Source organism: Mus caroli, unplaced genomic scaffold (genome assembly GCF_978045245.1).
Source record: "Mus caroli unplaced genomic scaffold, Mus_caroli_1 scaffold_14, whole genome shotgun sequence".
NCBI lineage: Eukaryota > Metazoa > Chordata > Mammalia > Rodentia > Muridae > Mus > Mus caroli.
In genome coordinates, this window is record NW_028227269.1 from 80,409,122 (window position 1) to 80,432,095 (window position 22,974).

The 22,974-nt window shown below is 41.3% G+C and overlaps 1 protein-coding gene across 5 annotated transcripts in view; it reads left to right on the forward strand.

Annotated features, from left to right (window-relative positions):
- Positions 1-22,974, forward strand: part of Pcnx1 (pecanex 1) — a 144,113-nt gene that overhangs the window by 15,659 nt on the left and 105,480 nt on the right. For all 5 annotated transcript variants that reach the window (XM_021179162.3, XM_029484751.2, XM_029484750.2 and 2 more), the window contains exon 2: positions 22,267-22,475. In XM_021179162.3, coding sequence (XP_021034821.1) covers positions 22,267-22,475 — 209 coding nt within the window. The remainder of the gene's footprint in view (positions 1-22,266; positions 22,476-22,974) is intronic.

Sequence of the window (22,974 nt, forward strand, 5' to 3'; positions counted from 1 at the left end):
GGTTTTGTCTTGTTTCTTACCACAATAGGAATTTTTGTATTTTAAAGAGAATTCTGATGTTTTTGTTTGGGATATTAGTTCTTTACTGTGTCATAGAATCATCAGTTTTCTACTCACTCCTGCTCAGTCATCAGGCTGATGTTTACATCTGTATCTGGTTAGGTTCTACGAATCTTAGCTATGGAATCTACGCTTCAGCTCCTTTTCTCTAAACCACACGTGGTCACATGTCTGTTTTCTGGTCTTTGTCATGTCACTATGCAGTGTGAACATTATTAAAAACATAAATATTTATTATGCTGCTGTGTACCCATGCACTACTCTTTTGGGTTTTCCAGTGTAAGCCTCAGAACTCTGCTAGGAGTTAGATCACTGGCACAGGCTTTCAGAGTGCCTCTGCCATTTAATTCTTCTTAACATCGGGACTCCGCCCCCCAGCCCCCCACCGTCACTGTCAGTCCTTTCATTGTATACCCATGCATGATGCTTCTTATTAACCTGCTCCTGCATGCCAACCTGGGACTGATTCCTAATGTTCTAACTAATGCTCTAAGTGCCCCTAGTTGTTTACAGTCTATGTTCTGAATCTAGAAGTCTCAGAGTTGTCATTTCCATCACCATCTGTGCAGCCTTAATTCTGGCTTTGCTTCTTGACTAGCAAATTATGTGGCTATTGTGGAAGTCCACTGTAGGATGCACTACTCTCCTGGGCTTTAGTTATGGCCTCATACTTACAGTGAGATCGTTTGTCTCACTGATCATTTGGAATGGGGGGTAGCCATGTTCTGTGACACTTTATAAATGGAGTTATTAAACTTTAATGTCCTTTCACTTACTGGTCTAATGTGGGTTTCTTTCCCTGCTGTGTTTAAACTAGTTATCAATCCCTCCTTGCCACCGCTACTGCCATTGGGCCTGCTCCCTCATCCCAGCTACAGAGATGCAGTCTGCGCATATCCCATCCATCCCAGTTTGTTATAAGCAAGATGAGAATTGGCAGTCCTTACATGTGAGTGGCAGCACCTAGCTGCATGTTTCAAGGATAGGAACTTTTGGGAAAGATTTTAACATGACTCTGGTTTGGGGAATGCCACGGGCTTCTGCTGGATACATGCTTAGGATAGTGTTTAACATCCCGTAATATGCAGGGCACCACCCCATACCAGAGCTTATTTGAATTAATATATCAACAGTGCTAGAGCATTGTCAGTATGGCTGTCAAGAGAGCAAACATTAATTCTTGGGTGTGTGTAACATAGACCTTATTGTTTTTTAAGTATAAAGTACAGAGAGATGTGCGCACAGTATGTACAAATATATCAAGCATATATATATGTGTGTGTGTGTGTGTGTGTGCGTGGTATTAAAATTTCAAGGGGCCAATGTGATTGGCAGAAGAAAATGTCTAAAAGGCTTGTTTGTTTGTTTGGTTGGTTGTTTTGAGACAGGTTTCTCTGTGTAACATAGCCTGGCTATATCAGAGCCTGTTCTGTAGACCAGGTTGGTGTTGAAGTCACAAGAGATCCACCTGCCTCTGACTCCTTAAGTGCTGAGATTAAAGGCATGTGCTGCTACCACCTGGCTTTTAAATTTTTTATTATTTTGGTCTAAAGGGCACTTTAGGAGAGCTTTACGGGGTGTGGGGGTGTGGGGGGAGGGTTGAGAAACCTTGCCTTGGTAGAATGTCTAGTTGGTTAAAACTCAGGCTGTGATAGGTCAGTGAGATGGCTCAATGGGTAGACACTGCCTACCAAGTCTAACGACCTGGGTTTGATTCCTGGAGCCCATAAGGTGGAACAGGAGAACTGAGTCTTGCAATATGTCCTGTAGCCTCCTATGTGGACACTGTAAGTAAATAAATATGATTTAAAAAACAAAACATCTGTGCTTTAGAGACAGACTGGCTATAATCCTGTTCTTGTCTTTTTACTGGTATGGGCAAATGATTTTATAGCCTGAGTTTGTTATCTGTAAAACTGGAGATAATAACAGTACTTTAATCAAAGGATTATCGTGAAATAAAACACCAGATTAGTCATTCTAAGGGCTCCAGGGTAGAACAACTTGTATTTATTACTGTGTAAGCAACCCTTAGAAAAGTGCCTGAGACTAATGTGTGCCCAGGGATAACGGGTGAGCCAATCAACGGGGAAAGCATTGAGTATGCCCAAGCTCATGGAAACTACTCTAATGGAAACTTGTGGTGGTGAGAGTACGCCATGCTTTGTCCTCACCTGCCCCATTAGGCATTTCCACATCTAATTCACTCTAATCTGGTATGTGAGACACTGCTTACGTTTACTACTTTATCTTAGAACTAGACCTGGAGTGTGGGGTAACAGGACTCTATTGCAGAGAGATTGAGCGAGTCTAGGAGAGAGGTGCTATAAGAAGATATATGGTTCTGGTCATAGTCTTAAGAGTGCTAATGTACTTCTGATTTATGAATCTTACTAGGATTTTAGCTTACAGTCTACTTCACTGAATTTTAATGAAACAAGAATATAATCAAATAACTTGATAATCTTTGTGTGTGTTAATATTTTAAATTATTTCCACTCAATATAGTTTTGATTTTTTAATGCAATTGTAAAAATTAATTCATCACAACTTGCAGCCCTCAGTTGAGCTATGCTGTCACTTGTGCGTGATCACATAGTGTGCTGTGATTGTAAGAACACACTTACACTTCTGTGTGAACGCAGGATCTCATTACTTTATATGCGTAGAGTAAGCCTGTTAAGTACAAGTAGCATTTTCTGAGGGATAGGACCTAGAGGACTGAACTGCCCGCCATTCTGTAGCATTGATGTGATGTTGACAGAGTGTTAGTGAATGCTTAATGTCCTTTACTCTGAGTCATGAAAAATCGTTGCTATTGAGTACATCAGCAACTGGTGTGAAGTTGTTGAAATTACACTTTATGAAATAGCTTCTGGTCCTTTTATTTACCATGTAGAAATTCAGTCTTAATTTATCCAGGATTTACTTAGACTGGTGAAACTGCTGCCCAAGTGACGGCTGTGCCATTTTGTCGTCCCCGATTCACAAAAAGAGGTAGTGATCAAAGTAAGTCCTAGTGTAGAACACCCCACACTCCTTCCAGAGTGGTTAGGTTTGCTCAGAAACCCAGATATAAGTCAAACATTATTGAACCTCATAAGCTACTTTTCACATAACAGTTCTCTCGAAGCTGAGTTTGGGGTTTATGTAGTGTAGTCTCTGAATGTTACCCACTGAATGATAGATCCAGAGGGTCCGTGTTCTCCAGGTTCTCTTGGACGTGTGAATACTTCTACCTCTATGGTTTTATTTGCTCAGTTGTAGTTCTCAGATGGGTCAGTTACTTGCAGTTAGTTACATTAGGTTTGCTAAGGCTTCATGACTGTCTCATCAGAAGCCATCTCAGTTCAGAGGATGGAGTAGTTTCAGAAAGGATTTTGAGTCATTGATTCCATTACTAAGTTTATGTTATTGGTCATGTTGTACTTATAGGCTTCTTAGTTATAGTCCATCTTGAAACAAACAAACAAACAAACAAACAAACAAACAAACAAAACCCACAATGTGCTGCTGCTGCCTTTGACAAATCTTTTTAGATTGGAATGGTTTGGAGGCCTTTGGAATTACTTGAAAGTTGTTTCTTGTTCTTTGTTCTCTGTAATAATTTAAAGATGATTTTGGAGAAGATCTGCTGTGAAAAAAAAGCATTCCACTCTCTGCCGTCCAGCCATGATCTTTCAGCATTTCACTTCTCATCTGTCATATTAATCACACAGTTGTCATGGTATTCTTATGGGATTGGTTCCAGGACCTTTCCATGCCTAACACCCAGAATCACACCCCTTACATGAAGTGGTGTAATGTCTGTATACTTTATAAGTCTGTATCACATACTATATATAACCTTGTGCTTTTTCATCTGCACCCCAGTTCCCAATAACATCTTGGAGGCTTATTTATGAATAAATGCCCAGGCCTTAAGCTTGGGTTTGTTCCCCAGCTAGCCTGTAACTTACATAATCCATTTAAACTGTTCTGTGTCTGCCACAGGGTTAGTTACTCTCAGTTTCATGTGTCCAACATCCACAGAGTCTAGGTTGAATCTTTTCATCTCCGATTACTCACAGACTTCCAATCTCTCTGACAAATGTCTCCCTTTCTAACCCTGCCATTTGCTAATAGGCCATCATATTATTATTGTCAGGTAATGCTTCCACACATTACACAAGAGATCCCTACATCTCCTCCTTTCGGTCCAATAAAAGACTCCTTCTCCAACATGAATAAACTATATACAATAAGAACAAATATGAAAACTATCAGGTAAGAATTACATACATTCACAATATTCAATCCATATGCATTTGGCAACTTTGGAGAAAGTACTGTGTTATCTACATGAGTTCAGAGTTTTGTACTTATCATAACTTGCATTTATCAACCTAAAAGCATCTACTTAGACCTAAAAACATTTTCTTAAATCCTAAACAACTTCAGTTTGTATGTGAGGCTAACAGAATATGGCATTTAAAGATGTTTTATTAGTAAAAGGTTCCTGACAGCAATCCCAGTCTACTCCAAAGAAGATGATGAGATTTCTATCTAGTCTTCAGTCCTGTCAGAGACCTAAGAGGGATTCCTGTCTGAGTATGCAGAAAGTGTAGGCAAGCAGCTTCCAAAACTATAGAAATGACAGAGACAGCCGACTGCCTAGACAGTCCCCCACATTTCTTTGAGTCGTTGGGGTATCATCTTCAGCCTTCTGGCCTCAAACATTTGACAGACTTTTCTGTGAAGCAGGAATTATGAGAGACTGCTTATCTTGTCCTGGCAAAGCTCGGCAGTTGGCTTTTTCTGTGTCCTCCTTGTCCATAGATTGACAGTGTGCTGTCATTAGTTGAAGCAGGGAGTTTCTTGCCCAGTGACTAGCTTGCCACTTTTGAAGCAAACTCCATATGGAGGTTCTTTGATGCTCATATTTTTTTCTCTATTAATTAATTTAATTTTTTTTTTTAAATTTTATGTATACGAGTACACTGTAGCTGTCTTCAGACACACCAGAGGAGGGCATCAGGTCACATAGATGGTTGTGAACCACCATGTGGTTGCTGGGATTTAAACTCAGGACCTCTGGAAAAGCAGTCGGTGTTCTTACCTGCTGAGCCATCTCACCAGCCCCCATAATTAGTTATTTTTATTTACACCCAAATGTTGCCCCTCTTCCCAGTACCCCCCCCCCCCCCGCAGAGTTCTTGCTCCCGTCCCCTCATCATCTCCTTTGAAGTAGAATGGGGTGCTGTCAGCAGCTGGCATGTTTCACTGTCAAAAAAGCCGTTTATTAATAAAACATCTTTAAATGCCATATTCTGTAGATCTCTGAGGTTTTTAAAGACCATCTATCTACAGTGTATCTGAATTGCTTGTTTCCAGCTATTTACTCTCTGTTCAATTTAGGAAGCATATTTTTGTAATTAACTAAACTAGTATCTAAAATGACCATAAGTTTAGTTGACTAACTACTAATTTGTGCTTCTTCATTATCCTAAACAATTTGTAACAAAATCTTTCAAAAGGACTAGAACATTGCATTTTTAAGAATTACACAGGTGCAATACCTTAAACAAGAGTAGAATGCAAAATAAATAAAATAGAGGTCACCTTTGAATCCAAATGATCCACATGTGCATCTTGTAATTTCTTTTCTCCCAGAGCCAATTCTCCCTCAGCCTCAGATGATAATTTTCTTGGACTACTTAAGTCTTATTACCTTGTACAGTTTGAAATAAATTACTTAGCTCTTGAGTAGTTAATCCAGTTGTGGGTCTTAACCGATCAATGTCTCCCAACAATTTTTGAAAATCATTAAGGATTCTTAATTGGTCTCTCCTGATTTGTACTTTCTGTCGAGTTTCCTGCAGATGTTTCTTATATCCTAGATAATTAATAGAATCTCTGTATTTTTCAGGAGCAATTTTTAATCACTAACAAGGCAAAATTCTCTTTACTTCATCAAACATTTTTTAAATTAGGTATCTCCATCCATATAAAGGTAAATTATTGATTGAGGAAATTGTTTACAGATTATTTATAATGGCTCCTGTATTAAATATTGGCATAAGGTAGGACTATTCAACATTCCTTGTGGCAAGACTCTCCAGTGGTATCCTCTTAGTTGGTATGGAGTAGTTAAATGTAGGCTCTGTGAAAGCAGATCTCACTCTATCTTGTTTTTGTAAAGGGATTGTGAAAAAAAAGCTGTCTTTTAAATCGATCACTATGATAGACCATGCCTTTGGTAACAGTGAAAGCAGTGGGATTCCAGGCTGTAGAGAACCCATTGACTGAATGATTTTATTATTGCTCTCAGATTGATCAACATCCTTCACTTTTTTAGATTTTTAAAAAAGAATTATTTTATTAATGTGAGTACACTATTGCTGTCTTTAGACACACCAGAAGAGGACAGCAGATCCCAATGAGCCACCATGTGGTTGCTGGGAATTGAACTCAGGACCTCTGGAAGAGCAGTCAGTGCTCTTGACCACTGAGCCATCTCTCCAGTCCTCTAGATTTCTTTTTAATGACAAATGAGGGAGAATTCCAAGGACTGTGGGCTCTTCTCTGTGTTGAGCCTTAGACTAGCTGTTCTAGTGCTTGCTTTTTCTTTTGTCATAGGCCATTGTTCTATCTAAGTAGTTGGTCAGTCAACCACTCGTGTTCTGTCATCAGTGTCTCCCCCATGTAAAATAGGAGAGCCAGTCTCTATTGTGTCTTATTTATGGACAACTTGGACAGTCCATAACTGTTCTTGACAACCTTTTATAATACCTTTATCAGGAACATCTTTTATGGCTTGCCTCTGAGGTTGGAAGAATGCTAATTTATATTTACCATTGTCACAACAAATCTCTTCCCCATAAATTCATGGATTTATCAGCCACATTGGCCTTAGTTTTCCTATTTGACCTTCAGGCCCTATACATTTAAGCTATTTTACACTTTGGTTTTTTGTGGGATGAAGTTACAACCCCTCAAAGTTGTATACCTACCTCTTGAAGAGGCCGATTTGGAGGCCAAGATTTTGGTTAGATTATGGTTACATCCACTCCAGTGTCTACTAGACCTTCATTTTCAATATTATTTATAAGTAACTTTAGTTTTGGCCTCTGATCATCTATAGAAGTTTGCCAAAATACTTGTTTCTAGGTCCTTTCTGGGTTTTATCTGTAGAAATTGCTCTGACTTTGATATCTGGGTTCTTGTTGCTTAATTGTTTTCTCTGAAGACCAAAATGGCTGATCTGAACTGATATCAGGGTGTGCAAGAAGCCCCCCCCCCATGGGGGGCATTTCCCAACAAGGGGTTATCCTTTCTGTCTCTTGTTGATCTACATTCATTAATCCAGTGTTGGCCTTTGCTGCACCATCTGCATATTCCAGAAGGCACAGGCCTGCTTTTGAAATTAGTTCCGTTCTTTCTATAATTCTTTTTTAAATGACCTTGTTCATCACAATTAAGACATTTGAGAGTTTGGATTTTTCTCAAAACCTTTAGCAATCACTTCTTCCGTTAAAGTCGTATGAATGAGGTCTAATCAGTCATATTTCTAATCCATTCATCAGTTGGTGCTAATCTTACCTTTAAGGGCCTGATCATCCTCTTGCATTCAGCATTAGCATTTTTAAAAGCTAAAGATTCATTCACTGCTTTCCTAGCTTCTGGATCAGACACCTTTCTGTTCACACCTGAAGTCAGTCTTGGTAAAAGTCAGTGAATGTTTCTTTTGGACCTTGCATAATCTGAGTAAATGGTTCAAGTCTTTTTCCTGTTCCTTCAACCTTATCCTAGTCACTTGAAGTTGCTATACTTGCCCAGGTGGCTTTGTCACATATGACTTGCATCTGTACCTCAGCATAAGGATCTTTGCTTAATAGCTGGTCTTGAGAATTATTGATACCTCTAGCCCTGTTTTTCTGTTCCATCTCCCTAGCTGCTTTTCTCCATTGTAACTCCATTGTAACTGCAGACCAGGTTCTAATATTGCTCTTGCCATCTTTCTTGGTCTTGGGGGATTATTCTATTTTGAATTGCTCTAGATTTTAATATATGCTTTATGAATGGTGAATATATACTATATGAATTTACTGCTCCTTTAAGTGTTTTTTTGTATTATATTTCTTTTTTTTAATTTTTAATATTTTTATTACATATTTTCCTCAGTTACATTTCCAGTGCTATCCCAAAAGTCCCCCATAGCGCCCCCCACTTCCCTACCCACCCATTCCCATTCTTTTGGCCCTGGCATTCCCCTATATTGGGGCATATAAAGTTTGCAAGTCCAATGGGCCTCTCTTTCCAGTGATGGCCGACTAGGCCATCTTTCGATACATATGCAGCTAGAGACAAGAGCTCCGGGGTTCTGGTTAGTACATCATGTTGTTCCAACAATAGGGTTGCAGATCCCTTTAGCTCCTTGGGTACTTTCTCTAGCTTCTCCATTGGGAGCCCTGTGATACATCCAATAGCTGACTGTGAACATCCACTCCTGTGTTTGCTAGCCTTTAAGTGTTTTTGAATCTAGCATATCTACAGGATGCCATCCAAATTCTTCATACTCTTGTAGGCTTCTAGCATCTGCTGACATTTGTTGTACAGTAACTGGATAAGCTAAGATTGGTTTTGTAACAACCTTTGGCTGACTTTCATTATGTGGTGGTTCAGTAGGCTCTGGCCTTATTTCCTCTATCTCTAGTATCTTCCTCAATTTATAATTTTTTTTTCTAATTTTTCTTCTAAGGCCTGTTTTCATTCATATTTCTCTTTTTCTTGTATCTCTACTATCTTCCTCAATTTTTTTGTTTTTGTTTTTGTTTTTTGAGACAGGGTTTCTCTGTGTAGCCCTGGCTGTCCTGGAACTCACTCTGTAGACCAGGCTGGCCTCGAACTCAGAAATCCGCCTGCCTCTGCCTCCCGAGTGCTGGGATTAAAGGCGTGTGCCACCACTGCTTGACTCTTCCTCATTTTTATTTGTGATTTTTTTTTTTCTAATTTTTCTTCTTAGGCTTGTTTCCATTTTTCACATTTCTCTTTTTCTTGTATCTCTAAAACCCTTTTCTTTGAGAAGATATAAGAAGCTATCATGGCTATCAAGATTGGAATAATGATTGCCAATGTGGTAATATTCATAATTGGAAAGGTATCAATTTCAGTTATGTCATTTATCTGTTCTCTCTCTCTCTTTTTCTGTATTCAAGCCTTTGACTATCTCTCAGAGTTCCAGTATATCTGCCAGATGTCCCACCTTCTAGTCCTGCTTTTGCTAATAGGCCATCAGACGTTTATTGATAGGTGATGGTTCTACACAGTACCTAAAAGATTATCCCTACGTATGCAGTGCCTAGTACAGCGTAAGTGCTGTGTAAGTATGTGTTAGGCTGTGTTGTTTAGAGAAGTATGGCAAAAATAAGCTTGTTTATGTTTGGAACAACTGGAACTTTTTCTTAGCTTATGTTATTCTATGTGTATGAGTATCTGCCTGTATATATGTGCACCCTGTGTGTGCCAGGTGTCCATATTGGTTAGAAGAAAGAGTCAGGTCTCTAGAGCTGGACTTCTGGATAATTGTGAGTCTTGGTGCTGGGACTGAACCCCAGTTCTCTGCAGGAGCAGTAACAACTGTTATGGCTGACCTGCCTTTCTAGTTCTGTATTTTTTACCCATGAACATCTTTATTTTTCTGTGCCACTTGCCCAGTTACAGCTCTCTCCTGCTTTCCTTTGTGTATTGGCAATAGGACTTGACTTTTAAAAGGCTTAAACATCTTTACATAGATTACACTGCTACTGGTATTACAACTTATCATGTATAAATAATGAATGCCTTGCCAAGAAGCTGTTGAAGATAGGAATAAATGTGGAATGAATGAAACCAAGTAAATCAGAAAAAAAAAAAAATCCCTTAGTGAAGTACAAATGAATTGTTCTAAGGCAAATAGAATTCCTAGTAAAAGCATTGTATTGTATACATATGGCATTGTAATTCAAATTACTAGTACTGAAGCAGTTGATATGTAAGTTTATGTAGATAACGAATAACAGCTTTTAATATATACTCAGTTCTGAGGTAAAGATTTAGGTGAATAAACTGAACAAGATTATTTAAAGAACCAGTAGGAAAATAATATCCCTAAACATACTTTATATAACAATTTAACTGTGAAGATCTTATTCAAAATTATAAACCCAAATGCCTTCAAAGCCCCAACTTAACAAAAAGAAAAGTTTGTAGGAACACTCTGTGAAGTGTGTAAGATGATTTCAGTGTACCAGCTATGTCCTTGGGCTTCGAGTGTCTCTCAAGCTCTGCATCCTGTACCTCTGGTGCCAGTGCCTTCTTCTCATTGCTGCTTTGGGCTACCCATTTCTAAATTCTGGTACTACCATTGACTTGATGGCAAGTGGAATGTAGTGTATTTTGTAGTTTAGTCACTTTTGGATGGGCATAAATTTTGACCACTGTTTCCTTAAGAAATCCATTCATCTGCAGCTAAAAATATAAATATTTTATGAGGTAGCATAAGTGTGGGGTGCAAACATAAGATAGTAGCTAGTATTCATAATAATTCCATTTGAATTAGAGAAAAAATTTCAGAATTGAAACTATTTGTTAATTTGTTGCCTTTATGGAAGATGCTTTCTAAGTTCGTTAGAATTTCCTAGCCAGACCTGTCTCTGACGTTAATCTGACCTATTGTGTGGTTGGACTTAGAATATTTTCCCTTGAACCTCAACATTGGGCCAGTGTTTCTCCTTTGCCTGTGTAGTGTCATAGTCGGAGGAAAACATCTAACTAGAGTGCTGTACCTCAGTCCCCAGGAGAGAGGCCGGCAAGAGGGCCAGGTCCCCAGGGTCACAGCTGCTGCTCTCAGGACCTTTTCTAAGACCCCTAGGGGCAGCATGTGTGTGACAATTGGAAGGCCTAATGAAAACATTCTTCTTACCTCAGCTCCCTCTCATCTTGATGAGCAATCAGTTTATAAGTTTGCAGTCAATATTTGGTTGCTGAGCCTCCTTCCAACATTGTTTTTTTAACCAGGGCCAGAGGTGGCCTAGCTGTAAACTTGAATTGCATGCATCGGAGGATTCTCTTTTCTGCCCTTCTTGTTGAATAAGCCAAAGTGATCTTTGCACATAGTGGTGAAGTACATGTCCCCCAACTGCATAGCTCCGGGAACACAGTAGATGGAGCACAGTATCCTTTCTACCCAGCACAGCTCTAGGTGCCTAGGAAAAACTAGAATACAGAGCTAAGTGCTCACTTACTCGAGCAATTGCACAGAGTGATCAGTGGTTTCCCCAGACAGTCACCTGTACCCTTAAAAATAGCTGTAGGTCTGGCTGAAGTTCTGATGGAGCTGAAGGGGACTGCTCTCATCCAAGAGTTTGTGACAGTGCTGTCACTGCGGACGTGTGCTGGACAAACACTACCAATGCACTGCATTCCAGGTCTCTTGACTCTGAGAAAGGATCTCATTGGGTTGTTTGAGCTGGGCATGATCTTACCGTAGTCTAGGCAGGCCTTGAATTTGTGATCCTCCTGACTTAAGCTTCCTCATTAGCTAGCATTAGCAGGCCAGGTATGGTGAATATTTAACTTTTATTCCTCTTTGTACAAGAGGTTGTCAGAACTGACAGAAGTTTAAAGCCAAGAAAAAAAAAACGAGTTTTTGTTTTCAGATATTCTAGTGATGGTGTGAGTTCACTAGACACAGTGACCTTTGGCTGGTCACAGCCAGGGTTCCCATAGAAATGTATGGGCTTAACAGGAATAATCTGGGTTGATCTAGTATTTTGAATCTAGAAGCAAAAGTATTCATTAACTTTTTTTTTTTTTTTTTTTTAACAGCAGATACTACATATCATAAGACAATAAAGTATAGCCTTAGGGCTGTGTCAGTTTTATTTATCAGTTTGCAAATTATAACATGTTCTTGAAATTAAACATTTCAAGAACATTATCTAGTTTAAGGGAGAGAATTGTGAACTTTGGAATATTTATTTTGAAAAGCTAACAATGTTTTTTTTTTTTTTTTTAAGTTTCCTTAATGTTTTTTAGAGAGATAAAACTTGGTCTTCGTGTTTTTATCTATTTACATTTTCTTTTATTGTATTGTTTCTAGCCCTTGGTCGGTGTCTGTTTAAACATGGTTACGTAGTGATATAAGGCTTTGGGACCGTTTAGTGATTCTGGGGAGCCAGTTATACTCAGGAATGCTGAGGCAGTGTTTCCTCGTATACATTGATACATTTTCCCACTAAAGGGGGAAGATACCAAAAGGGAGGTTATGTCTGTAATTACAGCTTCCTGTAGATATGCTGTGTACTTTTGCCAGAAAATGTTTTATAACTACCCTGAAAAATTACTTAAAGTCCTTCACCCAGAGCCTAACCAAGATGAGCTCTGCAGAGTTTTGTTGTCAGAGGACAGGTTAAGTGCCTTCACTTTAGAAGCATGTGCCCATCGTAGAAGAGTGGGTCCTGGCAGCTGCTTTGTGCCCATCAAAGAAGAGTGGGTCCTGGCAGCCGCTTTGTGCCCATTGTAGAAGAGTGGGTCCTGGCAGCCACTTTGCTTTGCAGTTGGGGGAACCTGGTGCTGGGGAAGTTCTGGGTTTGCATTCAGCAAGTCAGGGAGAAGTGCTGATGCTTTGCATAAGGTCTCCATTGGTTAGAGAAGAAAATAGACCATGCTACCCTGGAGTCACCAGGTGTGTGTAGCTCAGGCTGGCTTTCTTCCTCTTCCCAAATGCCACCAGACCCAGTCAGTGCTTAACCTTATTTCATGGTCGTTAAGAATCAAAAGTGCTATTTTGTGACATTGGCTGTAGCGTTTCACTGTAACACATTGTGCTCCTATGTGCATACCTGCCTGTGGGCATTCTTGTTTTATGACAGCAGAGTGAGCGTAATAGCAGGTCATCTGGAGATTAGAAATTACTTGTCGGGCTTTACACACGCATGCACACGCACACACAATGCACATACAATCTGCTGATGGGCTCAAAGTCACAACCAGAAAGGAGTTAGTGGGACTGTTATATATTCTGAGGCTGCCTGTGATTAACTATATTGTACCATATAACAGAAATTAGCCAGAGGAGAGGATTTTGAATGTTTTCATCACAAAGAAGTGTTAAGTGTTTGAGATAGTGAATAACCCAAACTTTCTTGAGTTGATCAGTACACAGTAAGTAAATGTATCAAAACAGTACACTGTGACCCACAAAGATGGACAGTTACTGTCAGATGTTTTTAAAATGCTTTAAAAAATGTTTTGTTTTGTTTTTTAATGCTGACTCCTGACTCTAGAGATAAATTACCCTTTAATGTCCTTCTTTGAGACCAAGCAACTGACTTCTTTGTACCTTGGCTTTTCTGTCTGTAAAATAGGAGATTAAGAGCCAAGCTCATGAACTGGCCAAGGGTTGAATGAGTTGCAGCTACATAAAGCACTTAGAAATGCACACCGTACACCGAAGCTGAGATGTTTCTTATCACTCCGACATAGACATAGACTATCAGTGGATGGAGAGTGTCTGGAGACACACTAAGGAGGTGGGCAGCCCTGGACCCAGACACAGCACAGCACAGGCAGTGAGCGGGGGTCTCTGCTTTGGGTCTGAAGGAGGTACCTGTCATCCAAGAGCAGATCTGACCACCAGTGTGCTGGTCTCGGGAGAATCACTCACTTGATGTTTAGAACTGGATATAAGGGTATATCACAGCTGGTAGTTCTACTCCAAACATTTCTGTGATGCCAACTGGCTTCTAAACAGAGTCCTGTCAGGAATATCTTAGAAAGTGTGCATAGCTTCAACCTTCTACTCCTGGAGGAAGTATTACAATGTCTTATGTTAGGAATAAGCTCCCAGAGTCAGAGAGGACTGTGTTGTGAACTGTGTTGTGAGTGGGTCTGTCTCTGCCTGGTTCTAAGCATTGGAGAAGGACACAACAAAATATTCATCTGTCTCCCTCCCTCCCGTCTGTCTGTCTCTCTTTGGCTTTGGTATGTGCATGTGTGAAGAAATATGTTGATGTTAGGTGTCCTCCATCCCTCTCCACCTTGTAAACACAGACAGGGACTCTCACATAAACCCAGAGCTTTCCTCTCCGGTTTTCTCTTCCCTTTCCTAAATTGCAAAATGAATTATACTTCTTTATATGCAGTACAATTTAATACATGAAGCAAAATACTCTGTTAACACTAATGATCAACGTCCCTGATTTCCACGTGGCATACTGTTGAAATCCTGGTAAATAAATCAATAAAAAGACCCCTACAGGAATCAGACTAACAGTTATCTCCAAACAGTGGAGCTTTTCTCACCAGTAGTCAAATCAGCATCTATAACAGTGGGACAAAAGGCAAGCCTGCCAGCCGTGCTCACTCAGAAGACCAGTTCTCTTCCAAGTGTAAAGACTGACTTTGCACGTCCCAGACCTGGCTTAACTGTTCACCGCTGCATACCCAGAACACCATGGAGGCCACGTTCTTCTCTGTAGAGCACCGGAACGATCCGAATGGACGTGGCCTCTCAGCCTGATTGCTGAGGTGACCCTCCACCTGAAGATGCTTTTGTGAGGCCCCCCTCCTTTCGCTCCACAATGGTGTTCTGGTGGAAGTTGGCTGACTCTTGGTTGTAATCTTCACAGTTCCAAAAGTGTTGGCCAAACCGAAGTGTAACATCATATCTAAAAGGATATTCTCAGGGTGTGAAGCACTTTCTGTACTTTGTGTGATGCCCACATTGACTCTTGTGGGAAAGAAAACTTCCTGTCTTTGGTGTGTGTCCACATTGACATAACAGCCAAACTGGCTATGACTGTGTTTTTCCTGTTCTAGCCAAAACAATGTAGAAATTGTTCAAGTACATTATTGTTTGGTGCATTGTGTCCCCTCAGTGTCATCTTTAGGGCTAGGGAAGTCACTACATGCCAGGCCATTCGATTAGTCTCTACTTTTGTGATAGTCAAACAACCAGCGTGGAAGAAAATTGATACAACTGCAGTGGCTAGGTCCTTTGTGCCTCTTTCAGAATCAGGAGTGATAAAAGCATAGTTACATTGGCAGAGAAGGGACATTACCTTGACTTAAATCATTTTGCTCCTGTTCCTCTGGACGGGTGTCAGGGCAGTGACTGAGCCAGCCTGGCACAGGCAGGCCTGTAGTGTGGGGCTCTTGATCATCGTTGTGCAGGGCAGCAGTCCCCCAGGTACAGGCCCTCCCTGCCGGGCTTCACTCTGACTCGTTCTCCAGCTTGCCGCCTTCTCATGAAGCAACTTGGTTCTAACCAGAATGGCTCCTCCAATGCTACTGCTAATGCACTAGTGTCCTTGCAGGGGCTCCTGGGGCCCTGCCTGGATGACCTGGGGACAGCAGCAGACTGGTCTCAGTGAGACCCATGCCCCTCCACATGGCTGCAGAGCCCAAGGCTGGTTATGGCCACCTTGCTACCCTTGAGACTTGGACACTACCCAGGGTGTTGGAGACTTCTTATCTTTTAAAAGAAATGGGAACCATCTTTTGAGTGAATAGTACCATAGATTCATTATAATTTCAATCGCAGATGACAACAGCTGTCTGAAAATATTAAATGGGAAACTGCAGAACTAGCCTTCAAACGAAGCACTGTTGTGAGTAGGTGCCATTGTGCCCAGCAATGGCACCATCGTTTTGGACATGGGTCCTCACTGTACATACACTCCATTCACCAGTTAGTTTGTGTTGCTCTTGGTTTCTGCTCCACTGTGGCTAGACTGCCCCAGTGTGTTCAAGTACTTTCTGCCCTGTCTAGTTTTATATTACCTTGACACAAGCTAGAGTTATCTGAAAGGAGGGACCCTCAGTGGAGAAAATGCCCCCATAGGATCCAGCTGTAACACATTTTCTTAGTGAGTGACTAATGTGGGAGGACACAGCCCGTTGTGGGTGGTGCCATCCCTGGGCTAGTGGTCCTGGGTGCTATAAGAAAGCAAGATGAACAAGCCAATAAGCAGCGCCCCTCCATGGCCTCTGCATCCACTCTGCCTACAGGTTCCCGCCCTGTTTAGAGTTCTGTCCTACTTCTTTTAGTGATGAACAGTGATGTGGAAATGTAAGCCAGATAAACCCTTCCCTACCCAGCTTGCTTTTTGGTCATGTTGTCTCTTCACAGCAAGAGTGATCCTAAGTAAGGTAGGGCCCAAAGCTCCAGTGTAGCGGTGGTGATGACTCGGATAAACTGAAGGGATGGGGGAAGTTGCTTTCTTAAGGTGAAAAGCTGAAAGTTCTTAAAATGTGCATGCTGACTATTCACTTCATCCTGTGCCTAATTTATAACTAACTCTCTCATATGTGCAGGAAAGCACGTGTGCATAAGGTCTGGGTTTGGTGCTGTCTACTTTGGGGGCCTTGGAATGTATCGTGTCTCCTCATGGATAAGGAGAGACTTCTATTCAGTGGTATGAAATATTGTACACAATTTCCACACTGTCCTCAATTTCCTCATCTTCCAAAATTGAAACTGTATTAAGCAACACCTTCCTCTCCTACCCTCCCTCCCTCCCTCCCTCCCTCCCTCCCTCCCTCCCTCCCTCCCTCCCCCCCTCAGATAACTGCTCTTCTGCTTCTTGTTGTGTGAGTTTGGTTATTTAGATACTTCATGTACATGGATTCATCAAAAATAGTTTGATTTTAATATTGTCTTATTTCACTTAGAATGTTCTCAAGGCTCACGAATGCTGTGTATGACAGAATTCCTTTGCTTTTTGATGTGGAGTACCCTTTCACTGTGTGAATATACATGTCATTATTCGTCTGTTGATAGATGTTTGGATTGTTTGTACCCATATGTAAATAATGCTGCTATGCACACGTTGTGGAAAACCTCCTTTTTCAGTTCTTTTGCGTGTATAAATACGAGTAGGATTGCTAGATGATATGCAGTTCCATTTTTAATGTCCTAAAACCATCATTTTGTATAGGTGTGCATGTATATGATTCTTGAGTGGGGGTGCACATGCGGAAGTCAGAGGACAGGATCTTTTATGGGTTCCAGAGATTGAACTCAAGTCACTATGCTCGCATGGCAAGCACATTTTCCTCCTGAGCCATATTGTCCCATTTTTAACTCTGAGAAATTGTTATAGTATTGTCATAGGGGCTATCATATTTGCTTTCTACCAGCCATGTCCACCATCTGGCCATGTTGTCGGGGCTGCTCTCAGATCCCTGATTCTCCTTTTCCCTCTCAGACGTTGAGAACAGATTTTTGTTTTTGTTTTTGTTTTTTTTAGTGTTGCCATTGTTTGGGTCAGATGACTTTGAATGTGGTTTAATATGTATTTCTGTCCCTCCAACTTTTATGAGGCATGTCAGTGATGTACTTGTCATTCTGTTACCCTTAAACTACACACTACTGGGTTGTGCTTGCACTACTTTGAGGACCTGGATATTACTGTACAATAAACAGATATCAGGAATCATAAAACCAAGTAATTAACATAGCAGGGAAGGAGCCCCCCTAGCTTGTCTTCTTTAACTTTATTCCCATACAGTTTTGTACTGAGAAACAGAAGGTTGTAAAGACCCACTGTCTAGAGCTGGCTCTGCCATCCCATAATCAGCTCCAAACGCTGACACCATTGCATGCACTAGCAAGATTTTGCTGAAAGGACCCTGATATAGCTGTCTCTTGTGAGACTATGCCGAGGCCTAGCAAACACAGAAGTGGATGCTCACAGTCAGCTATTGGATGGAACACAGGGCCCCCAATGGAGGAGCTAGAGAAAGTACTCAAGGAGCTGAAGGGATCTGCAACCCTATAGGTGGAACAACAATATGAACTAACCAGTACCACCCGGAGCTTGTGTCTCTAGCTGCATATGAATCAGAAGATGGCCGAGGCCATCAGTGGAAAGAGAGGCCCATTGGTTGTACAAACTTTATATGCCTCAGTACAGGGGAACGCCAGGGCCAAGAAGTGGGAGTGGGTGGGTAGGGGAGTGGGTGGGAGGGTATGGGGGACTTTTGGAATAGCACTGGAAATGTAAATGAAGAAAATACCTAAAAAAATAAATAAATAAATCTAAAAAAAAAAAAAAGAATTAAAAAACCCAAGGAAAACCCACCAAAAAAAAAAAAAAAAAAAGCACTGACTGCCCTTCCAGAGGTGCTGAGTTCAAATCCCAGGAACCACATGGTGGCTCGCAACCATCTGTAATGGGATCGGATGCCCTCTTCTGGTGTGTCTGAAGACAGTACAGTGTACATACATACATTAAATAAATAAATAAATAAATAAATAAATAAATAAATATTTTTTAAAAAGGAAGATTCACTGTCTGAGCTGTGCGCAGAGCTGCGATGTACACAGACTGCTTAGAGCCTTGATGGTGCACAGGCCTTTATCTTGTGCAGTCAGAGCTGTGACCTTTATGGTTATTTAATGAGGACCTTGTTTGTCCACCAGTAGGTGCCAGCTGCTCTGTCACCTTTTCATCTCTGCTGTCCACTGCGTGTCATTTCTTAAAGTCAGTTTTCTGTGCAAGCTGTTTAAACCTGTAGACCAACTCCTACGTGACAACAGGGTAGACTGAGCTTCACCACCTAGGAACAATGGCTGTGCTCAGTTTCAGTTACACCAGTGACTTTGCTGTTAACTTAGGAAACACAAGAAAATATTGTAACTTAAAAGATAAAGCTAGGGGCTGGAGAGATGGCTCAGCAGTTAAGAGCACTGACTGTTCTTCCAGAGGTCATGAGTTCAAATCCCAGCAACCACATGATGGCTTACAACCATCTGTAATAAATTAAAAAAAAAAAAAGATAAAGCTAGAACTTTCTTAAGTATTACGTGCTGTAAACCAGAACTATGGTGACTCTAGTAGTTACCTTCCACAAAGATTAAAAATGGACAGAATTTGCTGTGTCCAACAGCACACACAAATTATACTGTAAACGTGAGAATAAGAAGTTAGAGCTTGCATAGTACTTTTTCTCCAAAAGAGCCCTGAACTTGATGCTTGTTGCTAATTAGAATTCTGAGGATTTCTTCCTTGAAAACACAGTATTTATATCTAATATAATACAACATTCAAACAAGGAGCTGAAGAGATAGCTCTGTCTATAAAGTGCTTGCTGTGGAAGCCTGAGGAGTTATGTTTGGATTCTCCAGTACTCAAGCTAGGAACGGTAACTCCACCATAGAGGACCAGCAGAGACCCGTGACTCCCTGGAGCCTCTTGGCCAGCCAGTCTGTCAGTGAGAGACCCTGTCTTGAAAAATAAGGTAAAAAGTGACTAAGGAAGATCCCTCGGGCCTGCACATGCATGTACACACGTGCACCGCCACACACATGAACACTCAACATATGTACCACACACAGATACAAATACAATTTCTCTTACCCCTTTAGAGTGTAATCCCTAACATAGAAGACTACCTTGCAGTTGTTTTATGTGTGCCTGGCTTTAGGTGTTTGCCCTGTAAAACAGACAGCATTTACCATTGTCTTGTAGTATAGTGAGTCATAATTGTAGACAAGATGGATGGTCCTGAAGACTTTAGCTAATATAGCCAGCTGTCCAGGAATCAGCTGAGTTTCCCAGGCGGCAAAGCAAGGAGGCGAGGGCAGGTGTAGTGCAGTGCTCAGCCATCCAGTATGTCTGCACTTTGACCCACTTCAGGAAAAGTGAAACTTAGAGGGTGGCTGCCTCTGTTACTGATCTAACACTGGTTTCCAGTGTGTAAGGATTTCCTTAAACTTCTTAACGCAGCATTCACTTCAGTCTTTATGGGACTGCGCGCTTCCCACAGGTGGTTTTCTGCTTTGCCTTTCAGTAAACCCTCACCTTTTAGCAGGTTTGCTTACACTGTTCTTGTTTTGGGGTGTGAAGGTTGGCATTTATTTAGATGGGTTTTGAGTGTTGCTGATCTTTGACAATTCATAATTAAGTATTCTTCCATTCTTACCTTACTATGGACTGAGCCAGGTTAGGATGGAACTGACCTATTCTGTATTACCTCTCCTTGAAAATGGAATTGGTATGAGCTCTGTGACATATGGTGAAGTGGGTATATGACTTCCTTTAATGCTAAGAATTGTTAAGATGGGCAGTCTTGGCTAAGTCTCTCAAATGTAGTGTGCCTCAGTAGCCTATCAGGGTAGTGTGCCTCAGTATCCTATCAGGGTAGTGTGCCTCAGTATCCTATCAGGGTAGTGTGCCTCAGTAGCCTATCAGGGTAGTGTGCCTCAGTAGCCTATCAGGGTAGTGTGCCTCAGTAGCCTAACAGGGTAGTGTGCCTCAGTAGCCTATCAGGGTAGTGTGCCTCAGTAGCCTATCAGGGTAGTGTGCCTCAGTAGCCTATCAGGGTAGTGTGCCTCAGTAGCCTATCAGGGTAGTGTGCCTCAGTAGCCTATCAGGGTAGTGTGCCTCAGTAGCCTATCAGGGTAGTGTGCCTCAGTAGCCTATCAGGAATTGGAACTTTTGCAAATTCGCCAAATGGTCAGCTAGTCTTTGTCTCTGTCTCTGTGTCTCCCTTTTCGGTGTGTTTATGTCACTTTCTTTGTTTCTATCTCTCTGTGTTTATATTAGTGGTGCCACCCACTCTCTCTGTTTCTCTGTCTCTGTCTGTGTGTGTGTGTGTCTGTGTGTGTGTGTGTCTGTGTGTTTGTGTGTGTGTTTGAGAGTGGTCTTTTTTTGTTTAGAAGATTATTCAGGGTGCTTGGTTTTTGTAGTGAGCCATAGATTTGTTAAACATACAAATCAGCTGAAAGGCTGAAACACATTTTCCCCTAACATTTTAGCCCTCATTTTACAGTGGCTTATTTTTTTGTACTTAAGATCATTTTAATTTAAATTGCATTCATAAATTGAGCATTTTAAAGCACCTATCTGGTAAATCTTTCAGAATGCATCTAGATCTGGTATTTATTAATTAAAAAAAAAAAGAAAATAGAGGTTTAAACTTAAAGTCACAAGGCAAAACCAGTTACTCAGAAGCATTTTAAATTAGAACCAGCAGTTTAACTTTTAATTATACTAATACGCAGGGTTTCTTAATCCAGGTGTTTGGGTGGCCAAATGGAGACCCGCGTCTCAGCCTGACTCGGAGCTGTAATCAGGCTTTGCTTCCCCTTCTGATTCCAAGCGATTAATCGGTCAGGAAACCAGCACCGTGTATGTGTATTGTGAAGCTTCGGCTCAACAAAGAAGACCTTTTCAATTTCACCATGATTTCCGTTTGAGGCTCCCCTTCCTAAGCTTGCGTGGGGTTCTGCTTGGCAATAGCGGAGGAGAACTCTGATGATAACACATGGGACCTGCAGCTACACACATGCAGGATGCTCAACCAGTTTCATCTGGTTTCATGCTCCTGCCAGTGGTGACTCTGAGGCCATGCCTTGCAGGTGGGCCTCTTCCCAAGCCTGCCTCCATGGTGGTCAGGTTTCAAGCTATTTAATCCTCACATAGAATGGGTCTGTAGTCTCCAGGATAGGTGACTGATTTATTTCAATTAATCCATTGATTGCTTTATTAAGCTCAGAGTTTTTCTCTTTCTTAAAAATTAGATTTATATTTTTTCTTGTATGTGTATGAATGTTTGCCTGTTTGTACATATGCCCTGTGTGTGTGCCTTGTGTTGATGGAGGCCAGAAGCACCATCAGATGCTCCATCAGATGCTGGAGTTATGGATGTCTCTTACCCACCATGTGGGTGCTGGGAACTTCTCTGCAAGTGCGATGAGTGCTCGTGTGCAGACTCTTCCCCAGCTCCTCTTCTGCACGGAGGATAAGCAGGGACTGAAGCTGCTCACAGCCTACGTACCGAGGGATTTGAGACTTGGTTTGGATCATAGGCTTCTTTTTTCCTCTGCTCTGGACTTTGCAGTAGAAATGTAGTGTGCACTGCACTATGATCTAAATCTTTTAGTCGTCATAGTAAGTGATTTTCAATAATTTTTAACCAGTGCAATTCAGTTTTTATTTTCACCTGCAATCAATATAGGAGTTGACATATTACGTATTTTTTTTTATTAGTCTTAACTAAGCCATATTTCAGGTGCTCAATAGCCACATGTGTGGCCTCTGTTTTGGGCAGTGGAGTCCTTTACCTTTGCAGCTTAGTATAATTGCTTCGTGTATAACAATTATTTTAGGGACAGATTTATAGGATGGAGCGAAATGTAAACTGTTCTAAAATACTTATCTTTCCTTTCCCTTAAAGGCCCTTCCCTCCTCGATGATTATAGTAGCAGTGTATTGTCCTGTGGTAGCTGCTGTTTTCATTATTCTGAAGATGGTCAACTATCGACTCCACAGAGCACTTGATGCCGGGGAAATTGTAGATAGGAGTGCAAAGGAGTTCACAGATCAGCGAGCCAAAGCCGAACAAGGCAACTGTTCAACAAGGAGGAAGGACAGCAACGGTCCAAGGTAAGAGACCATCACCAGCGTGCTTGCCTTGTAGATGTAAATGACAATGTGAGTACTGTGTCCAAGGTGAGGGGATGAGTGTGCAGGGATGTAGGTGGTAGTGAGCATGGAGTGATGTGTTTGCTCTCCTGCCCCGTGTTCTCCTGAAGGTGTGAAGCAGCATTAGTCTACCACTGTGTGCGCATTGGTAACTGTAGGTTGTAATCTCAGAAAGAAGACAGAAACTAGCATGTTTGGAGGACTCATCATTCAACAACTTAGGACAGTAATGCTACTTGATAACGGTTACAGTGAAGAGCAAGACACAGGAACCATAACTGAAAGAAAGTTATGCATGGTTTGTAAATCTCAGCATCATAACAATTACACATGCAGAAGCCCAACAAGGTGACATGTAACCTGTAACCCTAGCAGATGGAAGCAGGAAGATCCCATATTCTAAGCTGCCCTAGTCTTATGTGGAAACGCTCTCAGGAAGAAGAAAGAAAAAAATGCATAT